Raw genomic sequence first — 15,295 nt, 5'->3', positions numbered from 1 at the left:
GCAGAACATGATAAATAACAGTAACAGTTTTAAATATTCACAGTGTGTGTTTCCCCCCCTGTTTTATTACAAAACCTATGTAGAGCTATACAAACATACAAGTAACATATAGTTCAGCAAAGTTTCAAATAAAATTAAACATGACATTCATCTTAAAGCAAAAATTACAAAAATTATAAATTGTTTAACCTAAAAGGGGCTTATTTATACATCAGATGTTTGTGGGGGTTTAGAAAATATATTTGTTTGATTTTTTGTTTTCTAGTAAAATCATATAAAATTGTTAGTTAAAAAAATCAGTATGAGAAGTTGACTTTACAAAAGAAACCAGACGTAGTAGTAGAAGTAGGGGAGCAATCAGTATCTGCAGTTTTAAATAAAGCATTATTATCACATCAAGAAACGGAAGCTCTTTTTTTTTGATCAAAGGAGATCAAAATTAAGTATATTCCTTTTTTATTTGTCTCATATTTTTGTCTCCATATATGCACTAATCCAGGTGTTTTTGTACCTGAGGCGCAATGCCGCCATTGTTGACACCACCAGCGCTGAGCCTCACTACTGGCTGGTCACAGAGTCACAGGACAAACCATTTGAGAGGCGCCAGTACACATTTAACACTGCTGAAGATGTAGAAAACTACTGGTTTGACCTGATGTGTGTCTGCCTCAATACACCACTGGGTACATGCGCACACACACACACACTAAGCAAAATCACTCACAGCACTGGCAATCATATGGAAATGTATATATTTCACTTTTTAAAAATGTACCTGTCTGTCTTTGTTTGCATTTCTTTAGGGGTAATCCGCAATAAGAGAAACGTCACAGACGAAGTAAATGATCCTTCATTTGTTCATGAACGCAACGTGTTCGTAGGATTGGCATACCTGCTCAAGTAAGTGGAGAGTGATTCCTCTGTAAGGCAAAGCAAGTTTATTTGTATGCTGCCTCATAATAACAAAGCAATTCAATGTATGATATAAAAGAAACACAAGCCAATATCAAAAGACATAAATAGAATTGAAAGGATAACAGCAGAGTAAAATAAAATTAGACAAATCTAGCAGTAGTATAAAAATTACAGTACAAGATGTAAAGGCCAGTTAATTCAATTAGCATAATGACCATAAATGAAGGTGTCCCTGGCCGTAGTTTGGACAAGCCTATGATAAAGGGTCTAAATGACTGTACATTTTATGACATTTGTGTCACCCTTGCTCCAATATTGACTAAGTTGTAGCTTGTTATACCATGGTCTGGGTGAATACTCGATTCTGATTGGCTGCAGGGTGTCCATTAAAAAGTGATGTAGGACACCTACTAAAGGAGTTCGGTGAAACTGACTGTTTACTGTTCTATATGAATGCGCTACATTAAATCAAAAAGGAAATGTGGATTTATTATTTCCAAATCGTCCTCTGAACACCACAGGATGGCGCTAAAACACACAGGCTGCAAGAAGTTCTACTGGCCCTCTGGACTGACTCAGTTTCACAGCGAATAACGTTATCTCACATCCCGTTCACTGTTCAGCTCGCTGCTTCAGGCTGCGCCGCTGCAGCCGACAGTAACGTTACACATCGCGGATCAAATTCTTCGTTAAAGTCGTTATATTGTTTTGGGGACAATGACATGGCTGGATAGCTAGCTTGTCTTGTTGTTCAACATACTGTCACATTATTTTTACTGATTGCCAACTGTACACAATGTTATTGACTTTGGATCTTGCTAGCATAGCGTCAGCTTTCTGGCTCGTAGCTAAACTGAAGGGTTCTATCAGCTGAGCGGACTATATAAATATCTCCGGTTGCTAAGGGAGGCAAGTCGTATCTAAGGTTCTTCCTAATTCCTGCTGGAGAGAACAACGTTTGCATTGCATAAGAACCTGATGGATGGGAATGATTGTTCCAGGTATTAGTCAAACCGTCAGGCGTAACCAGGGAAACTGAGTTATTGTTTGGATAAACTTTAGATTTCGATTGTAAAACTAATTAAAATATGAACTAATGTTTTAAAAATGTGTTATTTGGCAAGTGACCATGGTATAAGCGGGTTAATGCCCTTCGAGGTGTCCATTGTCAGGTATTAATGGACTTCGGCGGAGGCAACCGTTCACGCCTCGCCATCGTCCATTAATACCTGACAATGGACACCTCGTCGGGCATTAACCCTTACTTATTAAATAATACAGTCACTATGAGATAACGAATCAGCTGTAAACAACATGAAGTCATTTAAGTTACTCTACCAATTATGTTTTTCATGTCTTATAAGATAATCAACTCAAAGCTTTTACCAAAGAAAACAGGTTAGAGAAGTACAAATACAATTCATCACCAGTGTGTTATAGTAGCACTGATGTATCTGTGTATCTGTACACACACACACACACACACACACACACACACACAGGGGCAGTCGTGAAGCGTGTGATGACGGGTCGATACCAGGAGACGGTAAAGGAGCAGGAGGTCTGGACTCTGAATTCTTTGCTCATCTTAAACGCAACTGGTTGTGGACCAATCACCTCCTTGCTGTCAAAACGGTATGTAACAGTATGTATGTGCATGTAGACAGGGACAATATTAAATGTGGCCTAATGTTTGTGCACATGTATCTGTTGTTTTTTCAGACCCCAAGTGGTTTAGAGGCGAAGGAGAATAAAATCCGACTCAAGAGTCTGCTGAGTAAAAATGCTCTCAGGGTTGCGCTTAAAGCCGGTGAGTTGCTGCTGCATAGAACATAATGAATTATTTTTTTATTCATTGTGTTAGCTCATTCGGCGATAGTGACTTAACAGACATTTATTTAAATAAATTTGTGTGCAACAGGGGCAAGTACTACACCTCGTTATGTGACTGCCAAGCGACCACTGACTGCCAAGCGACCACTGATAGAAACTGTTGAGGTATGAGTTCTGTCAATTTCATTTCTTTATTGCTTCATTATATATTTATATGCACTATGTTTTAGGTGCACCTAGCTAAAACTAATGTAGTCTAATACAACAGTCCTGCAAAAAAGGTTATATTGTTCATTTTTTGTGGAAACTGTTTAGGAGAGGTGTTGATTCAACTGTGATAGTTTTGGAAGATGTAGTTTGTGATGCTGTTAGATTGTACTGTTATGCAGAGAGGTTTTTCTTTTATTTAGCAAACCCTCTTTGATATAAATGGGCTGGACAAAATAATAGAAAATTAGGCCACAGACAGTGTTTCTTGTTCTCATATGTTTATAATCAGGTGGATATTGAGCCTGCTTCCAGAAACCAGCAGGTGGTCGGAGGAAAGAGACAGAAAAGGAAGAGAAGCAAAAAGGAGGTCGTCAAGGCCCCACGCAAGAAGAAGAAAGGTACAGCGTGAGCTTAAAACAATCACGCATTTGACTGATGGACTAAAGACTGAAGAACGCTGACAGATTGTGATTGTTTTTTTGCCGTAAAGAGCCCAAGAAGCGCCTGCCTGCCCACGACGAGGCCGACCACCGAGCCTTGAAGAGGATGACCAGACAGAGAGTCTACTGGTCTGTACAGGAAGACTCCCTGATGATGCTCTGCAGTGTGGCCTCACAACTGCTCAACAGCAAGGTGGAGTGTGTTGTCTAAATGTGTTGTCGTTCCCAACCTTTGCATGGACCCATGTCTACCAGTTATGGCCAATTAAACCAGATAGATTTTTATGATCTCATGATTTTTTTTCTTGTTTTATTTGAATCATTTTTAGAGGTAATTAAAAATTGGGGAAAAAAAGATAAAATAACATCAAAGTGATGTCTTAGAAACTATATTTGGTGCAACATAAATATTATTTTGCTTTCTAAACTTTTATATATATATATCTAGCATAGTGGCCCCCAGATAAATGTGATTAGTCACAAGATGATTAAATAATTGGAAGAAATTTAAAACAGATTTCTGCTACACAAAATTATGTTTATTTATATTGCAGTTTTTCTAGTTTTTTTGTTGAAATACTGGATGTTATCTCTTTGTAGCCTCTCTCTAACGCCAAGTGTACACAAAGGCATAACCAGAAACAAGGGATCAGTGATTTCTTTTAAGGGGTCACATGCCAAAAAGGTCAGGAACCACTGATCCAGTTTAGTTAATTTTATTTTGGTTTAGTTTAGTTTATTTGATATGGACATCACAGTAACATTGGAATTGTAGCACATGTATGCACAAGAACCAGACGTACTATGTTTAGTGTTGGTAACGAAAAGCTAATTTACATCTGTCAACACTTGTCCACACAAGGCTTTTGTCTAAAATGTAGCAAAGCTGTCCGGTGAAAACCATGTATCTCCAAAACATCATCTTTTCATGTCCCTTCTTTTCAGCTTTGTGAAACTGCATATTTAAGCTAATACAATGTGTTTTAAAATGGTTTATGTAGCCTAAAATGGCTATGCCAGATATGTTTATAATAATAATGTATTATATGATATTGAGTAAACAATGTGAAAGGGGTTGCTCGTAGTGATGAATCCACAACTTTCAATTATCAACTGAATCTGCAGCTTCCCAAAATGCCCCAGAAATGTGTTTTAAATTGAGACATGAATGGTTACTTTATTATAGATGTTTTGAACATACAAAAATTGCACACCATTTTGAAAAAAGAAGTTATGAGCACTTGTGTGTGCTTGTTTGGATCAAAACGTCACTGCGTGTTGTTAATGTGTTGCAGCTGAAAAGGGCCTTCGTACCTTACTGTCTGGTAAGAGACCTGCTCCAAGCAGAGTTTGAGATATCAATGGATAAAACATCTCTCGCTGTCGGGCGTCGCACACGGTACATCCTCAAAAACCCTCAGACGCTTCTGAACTACAGGTAGGTAGACCTAATAAAACCACACATTTATGAAACACAAACCCGCACGAGTTATTCATCAACTGTGTGTTGCAGGATCTGTCTGGCCGAGGTGTACCAGGACAAACCTCTGATGAGACTGTTGGAAGCGAACCAGCCTGCAGATCCAGACAATCCAGAGGTGTCTTTTTGTTTCGTTGATATATTATTTTTTTGGTTCCGAAAGCTTGAAGTTGACTTATTATTATTTATTATATAGGCATGCACAATTCGGGGTAAAATATGAATCCCGATTTTTTTTGCTTAGAATTGATATCACGATTCTCGCCACGTTTATTCTCACCAAGTGTAATGTTTGTTGCACACATGAACCATGACAAAACAAAACAAATTGTCAATACCAAACATAGATTTTTTTGTGGCACCTATAGCACATTGCGCATCACCACAAGCCTGTAACATGGAGGCTTCAATGAATAAAGAAAATGGAGTACATACTGGCCATTTGAGTACAGTGGGCTACCAAAAATAGTGACATATAACACATTGAACTAAATCTGGCCCTGAGACAGGCTCTATCTAAACTCCTTGAACATGTATTTACATTATTAAAACATGTCAATGTCAAATGCTTTCAATAAATTAATTGAAGGAGAAAAAAAAAAAAATCGAAGTCATTTAAACATTAAATCGCGAACAGGGGTGAATCAAGATTGCAATTTTATAACGATTTATCGTGCAGGCCTATTCTTATATAAATATCTCTGCCTGTGTTGTTTTAGGATTGTGGGAAAGCGTTCTCCGAGTATGCCAGGCTGCTCAGACAGAAGTTCAGCGCTGTATTTCTGGGCGCTCGTGATATGATCATGCCTGACACGAAACATCAGCTCTTCTCGCGGTAAGAAGAAGAAGAAGAAGAAGAGGAGGAGGTGGTTTGACGTGCTGACTTTAGACCAGCAGTGATGGCTGGGTGCAGTTTTGTGATGCAACGCTGTTTGTGTGCGTTACAGGTTTAAGGTCTCTGCAATAGAAGATGGAAGGCGGGTGGCATGGAAAGACGTTCTCAGCTGGTGAGGATTTGGTTAGATTTTCTTCTACTGAATACATTTTATTTAATGTAATGGTCGCAGTTAATTGTTTGCTTGTGTGTGTCCATTGCAGCACAGATGACATTCATGGCATAGTGTTACATAACTTGATCCAGAGCACCCTGGCCATGACCAACATTCAGATGAAGTCGTCAAGATCCTTTCAGGTACGGCCATCTTTAATTTACTTCCCCTTGTTCGTTCAATTTATCTGTGTAGCACTTTTCATGAGCAGAACTTAACAAAGTGCTTTATGATTTAAAAAAAACTAAATAGGGCAGCAGACATAAAAAACAGGCGTAGAAACACCATACAATGGAAATAAATAAGAAATTACATAAAGTCTGATCAGGAGGTTTTTTGAGCTGTCCACAGTGTCCATTTTATCTGAATATCCATCCGTCTTCTTTCTTAGACCTTCCACATGTACAGTAAGTATAACCAGGAGCTGCTGTGCCAAGTGTTTGTACAATGCAGGAAGAGGGGTCTGGTCAACCGCCGTCGGGTCAATCAGCCGTTTGGGCCGAAGAAGAACCGAGCGCTGCCCATCCTGCCCATGTCCTACCAGCTGTCCCAGTCCTACTACAGGTACACAGATTACTGTGAATACTCAAATCACTTACATTTTATTCAACTAGGATGTCTTTTGACAGACATTATTTAGTTTACTAAACATACCTGGCCAAAATGTATCATTGTAGCATCTGCAAAAGACTGCCTTACTTATTGTGTTGTTTTCTTTTGTATTTGTTTTTCATATATTTGTAAGAGACCATGTGCAGTATTACATTTTATATTGATGTTACTGTAGATGAGCGCTACTTTTTATTTGCAACATTTGCTGTTTCTTCACAATAAGAGCTCCCACTTCTTCTAATACAGGATAACATGTACAACAATTGAATATAGTGTAACCTGCAAATTAATACCACCTAATAATAGTAATACACTTCATGGCAGCCATTAGTAGGATGTAAAAGAGCAATTTAGGCCTTTTTGTGACTGCAAGAGCTCATCTAGGAACCCAGGAACCTTTTTTAGGAACTCTACCTACATTTAATACTCCAGCTTTGGTTTCTGAGTACTGTGCTGTAGTTCCTGCCTTTTATAAGTCACTGCTTCATGGGGAGTCATTTCCAATCAAAAGCCTCAAAACTGCAACATCTTCTATACAATGTTCATTCAGACAGCAAAGAAGCAGCGGCTGATTCTAGCAATATTAGGACTAGGGAATTTATATGAATATTATTGATTGATTTTAGAGTGGTAGTTTATGTAGCCAACTCTTCAAATAAACGTATAAAGCAAAACAAATACCAAGAAAACCAAAACCAATTTGCAGATCTTTGTTACTTTAATAGTGTGCTTAATGCCTTTTCTGTTCATTTCAAACTCTTCTTACAACTCTGCACGTCTCTTTTCTAATATGGATTCAAGCCTTACAGCCTGCTTCTTGTGTTCTGCCTGAGTTGAATTCCTGGGAATATTTGGTCAAAACATTTGTTCTTTTGTTAGCAGTAATATTTGAATCCTTGCACACTGCGTAGTGTTTGATTGCAAAGCTTTTTGACCACGCCTCTCCCACTCCGTCCTGACAGGTGTTTTGCGTGGCGTTTTCCACACTCACTGTGCACTGATTCCTTCCGCTTCTTGAGGACTCTAATTAACAATGGGACAGGAGACGAAAGACCCTTCATTGCGTTCTACCATGAACCCGAGAACAGGTCAGAGAACGGCGAGGAATTGGCGAGAAGAACAGGGTCAGAGAGGGAAAGAAAACGAAGCGAAAGGAAAGAAGATGGAGGTAAACAGAGACTGGCAGCGAGCGAAACAGAGGCACAACCAGAGAAGGCTGACAGTGACTCCACAAAGGAAGGAGAGAGGGACCAAAGTAAAATTGAAGGAGAAGAGATGTTGATGGAGGTGAGCAACGAGAAACCTGAGGCGACAAACAAACCAGATGAACAGAAAGCAGGTTCTAGTGAAGACCCATCCAGCAGAGAGCAGACCGATGATCAGCAGCCCAAAGATGATCCGCCAGGAGTGGCTGCTGCCACAAACGCGGCATCAGAGGAGCCTCCAGATGTATCGGACATGCTGCGCTTCTCTATGGATACTCCCGGTGGAGCCTGTGTGGTCGCCCTCAGCCTGATGTCTCTGGGACTGCTGAGTGTGTACCTGTCCATTCCTAAACAGATGGTGGTGGTGGACAGCAACATGGTGGACAATGATGTTGTCAAGAGGTGAGGTATAATCTGTGTAATGCATGTGCATTTATTTATAATCTAGAGGAGATGGTCCAGAGTAACAGGGACTCTAAAGAGATGTTGCTAAGAGCACCACACGTTGAATTTACCTGCATTTTCTTGGGGAGGAGGCACACATCTCAGATATATTTATAACCTGTCTGTATAACCTGAGGTATTTCAAAACCTGGTCGGATAGCCGCATCACTAGTTACCACTATCAGAAAATGGGAAAATATGATTGAATTGATATAATTTGTGTGAACTGACCCTTTAAAAAAGCCACATTATATATACATACTTGTAGTACATTTACTGCTTGTGTTTTTGTAGTTTACATCTCCCATAGTCGTGTGTGTGTGTGTGTGTGTGTGTGTGTGTGTGTGTGTGTGTGTGTGTGTGTGTGTGTGTGTGTGTGTGTGTGTGTGTGTGTGTGTGTGTGTGTGTGTGTGTGTGTGTGTGTGTGGCACATGTATGTAAACTTCAAGTGGCTGTTAGGGGTTTTACAGTCATCAGAGAACAACATAATAAACACTGGTGTTAAATCACTTCACTCAGATGTAAATGAGGTAACAGTAAAGCATAGGAGGAGATATTTACGAAATATTTACATCTTTAGGCTCAAATTGCTTCTGTCCTTTTATCACGAAAGGAAAATAGAAGAAAAGCTTGGCCTTGTGTGTCCCTATGTACTGTAGATGTGCAGAAATACAAATGGCCGCTGCACCTGATGCACCTCTGTTGAGGAAATGTCGTCTTGGAATAAGCAGGTGTTAAAACTGTGGTACTATTTTATCAGACACACACAAAGGTAGACATAGCCAGTATTTAGAACTTTTACTTAAGTAAAAGTAGCAATATTGCACTAAAAATACTTCATTACAAGTAAAAGTCCAAATGTATGGCCCGTGTCATAATGCTTCCTTATATAATATTTTTTCCCGATTATTATTACTTTAAAATTACTATTATGTTGTAGCCTGAGCTAATTAACTACCATGATTTATGTGCGTTACTATTTCATAGTTTAACTCTTACCAATATACCATTTTAGAAACAATACTTTTAAGGTAAAAAGTAACAAACTGTCATGTGGTTTAGTAAAAAGTACAACGTCCCACTGAAATGTAGTGGAGTAGAAGTAGCTTAAAATGGAAATACAGTGGAAGTACATCAATATTGTAGTACTTGAGTGAATATACTTACTGCCACTGACTAACAATGTGCAAACAGGGAGGGGGGAGACAGTGAGACAATAAAAACACTTCAGTGACAGCACAGCATCTTATTTAGCGAGACTATGCAAATAAGATAAACTGCAGCTGCGCTCGTTTACATCAGAAGTCTCCGTAAATCTCGCTAGATTGTAAAAATTGTGTTGAGGCAAAATGTTGCACCCTTGACGGTAATTTGCGGCAGTCTTAGTAAATTTCACCTGACGTGTTCGCTGTGATCATCTGCTGCTTTTGATTAACTTACCAATGGAACAATTTCAAGTCTGTGTTCAAATATAATGTTGAGGTAAACTGTGGCTTTTCAGCATGGCCGCCGCTCTGGAAGAGGAGGACGATGATGACGACGACGGTGACGACTGTGAGGGGAAAAAAAGACTGGAGGTGAAGTCACATCAAGCGTCTCACACCAACTACCTGATTATGCGCGGATACTGCTTTCCTGGCATAGGTAGAGTTCCAATGTTTTACTTACTTTTTCTTAGATAAATGTTTTTTCTCCTTACGTAATGTGGGCATTTGTCTCGCTTGTCTCTGGTGGAGTTTTTAACCTCATTTGAATCCAAAAAAATCATCCTTGCACTGATTAAATTCAATCATTATCTTTATTTAATCTAATGTGAAGCAATATTTAAAGCTTAAAAAGACAATTTGGTAACAATGACTAGTTTTCTTTTTCTCACAAGTAACTAATGAAATGGTAAAACGTATAGAACTGTATATAAACAAGATAATTTAAAGTGCACAAAAATAAGCCTTTGATTTACTATAAAAAAGTGCTCTTTTGTGTATTTAAATTTATCAAGCAAAAATGCTACACAATCTCTGGTTTGAGCTCCTTTGTCTGTTTTATATCATTGCAGATGTAATATGTTAGTGTTTAGGACTGTTGTTCAGACACAATTAATTGCTTTATTTAATCAAATTAAAAGAGATTCATTTGTAATGAACATCATAGTCATTTGCATTCAGATTTGTAAAAATAATCTCTAAAATGTTGTTTTTGTTTCTAGTAAAAATACGTAACCTCAACACCACTGATAACATCGTGGTGGAGTCGTGTATTATGAGGTTGCAACTGCGCGACACACCTGCTCACAGCGTGTTCAGTAATGAGAGTAAGTACCAACGCATGTAAGATCGTTACAAACACTGTTTCATCTGCAGAAAGTAACTCTTTATTTGCTTTTTTTTCTCCTTCATTTTTAGACTCTCCACCACTGGACTTGACTAAATGTGGTCCGTCCCTGCTGCCCTCCATCCTCACCTACTCCATCCGTTCCTCCTCCTCTTCTCCCAACAGTGTGAAGGAGTGCGAAAGGCGTTTGATTCAGGAAAGAGGATACACTCCTGAGGACATTGAAGCATGTGCTCAGCTCCGGAAGAGTTTAAATGCAGCTGGTGAGAGTGGTTTGGAAATACATAACCTCTATAAGACTCACTTACACCTGGAGGAGCCACAGTCTGGACGCACCAGGAGCCTGCAGCAGTACATGAAGGTAAGCACATTTATGTGTTAAAGGTGCAGTAGGTAAGACTTATAAAACTAACTTTCTGTCATATTTGCTAAAACTGAACCTATTTTCCAGTAGAACTACATGAAGCAAGTAATTAAAAATAGAATCGGGTTCCTCTGGCACCACCTCCAGCCTGTAATGCGATTTGCAAAAATCCACAGCTCCCTGTTCAGATGCACCAATCAGGGCCGGGGGGTGTCTAACTGCGTTTCAATCACTGCTCATGCACACGCATTCATTCTCCCTTGTGGGGGGAGGGGGTTAGGACACAGTTTGGGCTTCAGTAGAAAGCGGGGAGGGATTGAGAAGTTGTCAATCTTCAAATTTTTCCTGGATCTTCGCAATCCTACCTACGGCACCTTTAAAACTGGAATCTGACTGTTTGACATGTTTTACCATATAAAAAACATTTATTTATATTATATTATATACCATAGAAATATCTGAATTCAGTAAAAACTGCATGTAAAATGTACAGTAACTACAAAATAAAGCTGAAAACCAATCCACGATTACTGCACTCGATTTTTTCTCGAAACCTCACTTGTATTTAGAAAAAAAAAAAATCTAATTTGATGAACCGACATCTTGGTTATTCAGTTTGTTCTCCGGCAAATGAGGCAGTAGCCCCCCCCCCTTAGTTCGCATGTCAAGCTTTGTGTCCCCACCAAGCCCTCAGGAACGGTCCTAGCTTTGGCTACGGCGGTAGCGCTAGTTTGCTACTCTCTGTGCCAAGCTGGTTAGCCGCACATGCGAACGTTTGCAGCTTATGAGTAGATACACTGTTTAATCTATTCCTTCAACAGTTTCAATCAACAATCAGTTTCCTATTTTCTTCTTTTTCTGTGGTTTTGCCTGATTTTTGAAATTTTCACTTTTTGCCCCAGGAGTTACAAGAAGAAGGCCAGGTGTTACAAGTCGGGGGTTTGGGCATACGTTGGGTGCTGATGCAGCACGCTGATCCATGGCTGCTGACCGTAAACTCCAAGCAGTGGTCCCAGTCACGCTTCACATCTGACCGACTCCCCTTTTTGGAGAAACCGCACAACATCCCCTTCATGCGCAAAGGCAGGCGAAGCCGACAGGACTCGGAGGAGCCGCCGGCAAAAAAATTGGCTGTGGAAGGGCAAAAGGGCGAGGACAGACGGGACGCTGAGGGGTTGACGAGTGACTTAACAAGAGAGAAACCTAATGAGGAAGAACAGCTGGAAAAGCAGAAAGAACGGACAGATGATGGAAGTGGAGACACATTGTTCAACATGGAGGAGAAGAGAAAACAGAAGCCGCCTGAAGAGGAGGAGGGAGGAAAGCAGATGCAGCCTGAAGAGGAGGAGGGAGGAAAGCAGATGCAGCCTGAAGAGGAGGAGGGAGGAAAGCAGATGCAGCCTGAAGAGGAGGAGGGAGGAAAGCAGATGCAGCCTGAAGAGGAGGAGGGAGGAATGCAGATGCAGCCTGAAGAGGAGGAGGGAGGAATGCAGATGCAGCCTGAAGAGGAGGGAGGAATGCAGATGCAGCCTGAAGAGGAGGAGGGAGGAAAGCAGATGCATCCTGAAGAGGAGGAGGGAGGAATGCAGATCCCGCCTGAAAAGGACAGAGAGCAGGAGGCTGGCAAGGAGAAGGTGGAAACTGAGGAAAGACAGGAAAAGAGAGATCGTAGAGTCCGAGCGAGCAGAAGAGCTGATGAAAGAGAGGGACCAACAAGGCCAGCTAACGTTGATAATGGGTAAGTGCAGACTTGGAGGGATTGATTGACTAACTGTCTTATTGCAGTTCATTTAGCATTTGTCTTTTCTCCTCACAGCGAGAACGTGAGTTTCATCAGCCGGCCGTGGCGCATGGTCGACGGCAATCTGAACGATATGTGTAAAGGCATGCTGGAGGCCATTTTGTACAACATCATGTTCCGACCCGGACTCACGCAACAGTCACTGGTGGAGCATTACAAAGATGTGTTGCAGCCGATGGCGGTGCTGGACCTGGTGCAGGTAAACGCAGATACTCTCACCTGCAGTAGCTCACATGGCTATCAGCTGATAAACTCGTCTCCAGTAAAAGAGAACTCATTTGGGCAACTTCATGGCTCAAGTAATTAATAGTAATTAGTAATTTTTTTTTTAACAACACACAAACAAAATTGGGTTTACTGGCCAGTAGGTTTACACATACAAGGAGTTTGCCTTGATATTTTAGTGCATAACAATAAAAATAGTAAAAATACTATATAAAATATGTAAGATAAATCTGTTTTAAAATGAAAGAGCTGTACAATTTTGTGTGGAATTGTGCAAATTATTGACCAGGGATTGTGCAAAGTTTGCAGTATTAAGTGTTTTATGAAGTAAGTATCAAGACATCACAAGAGGGGCGAATAGTCGACAGATTTCTTTACCCCTACCTAAATCTGACTCTATGAAGAGGACCGTGTTTTATAGGTCAATTGTGTTTTGGAACAATCTTCCAGTTGGGGTTCGTGAAATCAAGGGAAAAACTGGTTTTAAAAAAAGACTAAGACTGTATTTGTTTTCAACATCGTAATATCGTCTGGATTGGCTGAGAGAGGTTGTATCATGTGCTATGTTTTGTATTATTTTACTATTATTCTAATCAGTACTTTTTGTATTGTTATTTTTTCTTGTTCTTTTATGTCTATTATTATATGATATTTTTGTGAGTAATTGTGATTGTAATTACTCACATACACGTTTTGTATGTATTGTTTGGACCCCAGGAAGACTAGCTGTCGTCTTGGCGGCAGCTAATGGGGATCCTTTTAAATAAACAAATAAACAAATAAACATTGAATAGTAAAAATAAATATTAGGGCTACACGATATGAGGAAAATATGCGATAACGTTGTAGAATATTGCGATAACGATATTACTTGCGATAAATGAACAGATATTAAAGTGGACTCAGTTCTGCCTTTCTGTTGCTTTCAGTATTCTTCTAAAACAACATTTGCTTGTTGAATATAAAACAAATACAAGGAAATCATTTCTAACATTCTTTTATTGAACAAATTGAACATTGAATTGAACATAAAAGGCACCACTTAAAAAAAGAACGAGTTAAATTTTATGCAGTTTTATACTGATATTTTCTTTCAACTAACACGAAAAATCGCATCTATCGCGATATGTTGCAGCCTTTCGCGATATGTACCGTATATTGCGCAAGTTGATATTGCGATGACGATTAAAAAAAAACAATATACTGTGCAGCCCTAGTAAATGATCTTTTTTAATGTCAGATATATATATATATATAACCCTACCAGTCTCCTCCACAGGCACTCATCGACATTGGCTGTGTGACGAAGAAAACTCTGGTTAAAGCTCCTAAACCCTCGCTGTTTGCCCGCTCTGTGCCCCAGAGAAGCAGTGAGACCAAAGTGAAGATTGAGGAACCAGACACGGTATTTTATGAGCCCACCATCAGCTGCTGCCTGCGGCTCAGTCAGATGTTACCCAACGAACGTCACTGGAACAATTGCCTACCATGAAAGTAATCAAGCAGTAAGCAGCCTTACCTGGCCTGACCTGACAACATATTAGGTACATAATAAGGCTTTTGAAGTTCATGCCTAAAAAGTTGTGTCAGCGATCAGACCGTTGTGATACACCTAAATAATTTAATTATAGAAAAAAGTGTCATGTCATCAGGGTCTCTGACAGATTTCATTTCTGGTTTTACAGAACAGGGATTTCTTTGTACATTGTCTTAATGGATTTTTTTCTTCTTATGGTTTGTCTTAGAATTCAATTAAGTTATGTGTTCCTTTTTTGTATGCCAGTTATCTTAAACTATTAATAAAAATATGTTACATTACATTCTTGACTTGAGAAAGGAGTCTCTGGTCAATTGCTGAACTTCAGATTTAACTCCTCAACGTCTGAGGCCATAGTAAAAAAAAAAAAATGGTGAGGTTTCTTCAGGATGGAAACAAGTAGCTGAACCTGGTGAAGAAATTCTTAGGGTCTTTACAAGTTCAGAAGAAGAAGAAGAAGGCTTGCCTTTATTTATCCCGCAAGTGGAAATTAACATTTTTTCATCTGTTGGTACAGTTGCAGTTACACACATTACCAACAGGCCTGAAATACACATACATGCACATACTACTGCACTAATGGAGAAATGTCAGAGTGAGGGGGCTGCACATTCTTCTAGGTACACTTGCCACAGTTTTTGAAGGAACTCGGCTGGTAGGTTGTTCCAAACATCTTGGAGAACTAACCACAGATCTCCTGTGGATGGAATCTTCCTCAAATCCTTCTGTCTCTTCATGTTATACCAGACAGACTTGATGATGCTGAGATCAGGGCTCTGTGGGGGCCATGCCATCACTTCCAGGACTTCTTGTTCTTTTTTACACTAAAAATAGTTCTAATGACATTGG

At 39.7% G+C, this 15,295-nt stretch overlaps 1 protein-coding gene across 1 annotated transcript in view; it reads left to right on the top strand.

Moving 5' to 3' along the window:
* The window catches only part of LOC120567413 (general transcription factor 3C polypeptide 1), a 28,718-nt gene extending 13,977 nt beyond the window's left edge, over positions 1–14,741 (top strand). The window contains exons 19-38 of the mRNA XM_039814376.1: positions 500–683; positions 804–900; positions 2,418–2,550; positions 2,638–2,725; positions 2,837–2,913; positions 3,248–3,356; positions 3,449–3,591; positions 4,694–4,836; positions 4,912–4,996; positions 5,598–5,713; positions 5,826–5,885; positions 5,977–6,070; positions 6,319–6,491; positions 7,502–8,146; positions 9,690–9,832; positions 10,395–10,499; positions 10,591–10,880; positions 11,786–12,621; positions 12,700–12,883; positions 14,177–14,741. Of these exons, the coding sequence (XP_039670310.1) occupies positions 500–683; positions 804–900; positions 2,418–2,550; positions 2,638–2,725; positions 2,837–2,913; positions 3,248–3,356; positions 3,449–3,591; positions 4,694–4,836; positions 4,912–4,996; positions 5,598–5,713; positions 5,826–5,885; positions 5,977–6,070; positions 6,319–6,491; positions 7,502–8,146; positions 9,690–9,832; positions 10,395–10,499; positions 10,591–10,880; positions 11,786–12,621; positions 12,700–12,883; positions 14,177–14,401 (3,930 nt within the window). The 3' untranslated portion in view covers positions 14,402–14,741. The remainder of the gene's footprint in view (positions 1–499; positions 684–803; positions 901–2,417; positions 2,551–2,637; positions 2,726–2,836; positions 2,914–3,247; positions 3,357–3,448; positions 3,592–4,693; positions 4,837–4,911; positions 4,997–5,597; positions 5,714–5,825; positions 5,886–5,976; positions 6,071–6,318; positions 6,492–7,501; positions 8,147–9,689; positions 9,833–10,394; positions 10,500–10,590; positions 10,881–11,785; positions 12,622–12,699; positions 12,884–14,176) is intronic.
* Positions 14,742–15,295: the final 554 nt, after the last annotated feature.

Source organism: Perca fluviatilis, chromosome 1 (assembly GCF_010015445.1).
Source record: "Perca fluviatilis chromosome 1, GENO_Pfluv_1.0, whole genome shotgun sequence".
Lineage (NCBI taxonomy): Eukaryota > Metazoa > Chordata > Actinopteri > Perciformes > Percidae > Perca > Perca fluviatilis.
This window is presented reverse-complemented; position numbering and strand designations above follow the sequence as displayed.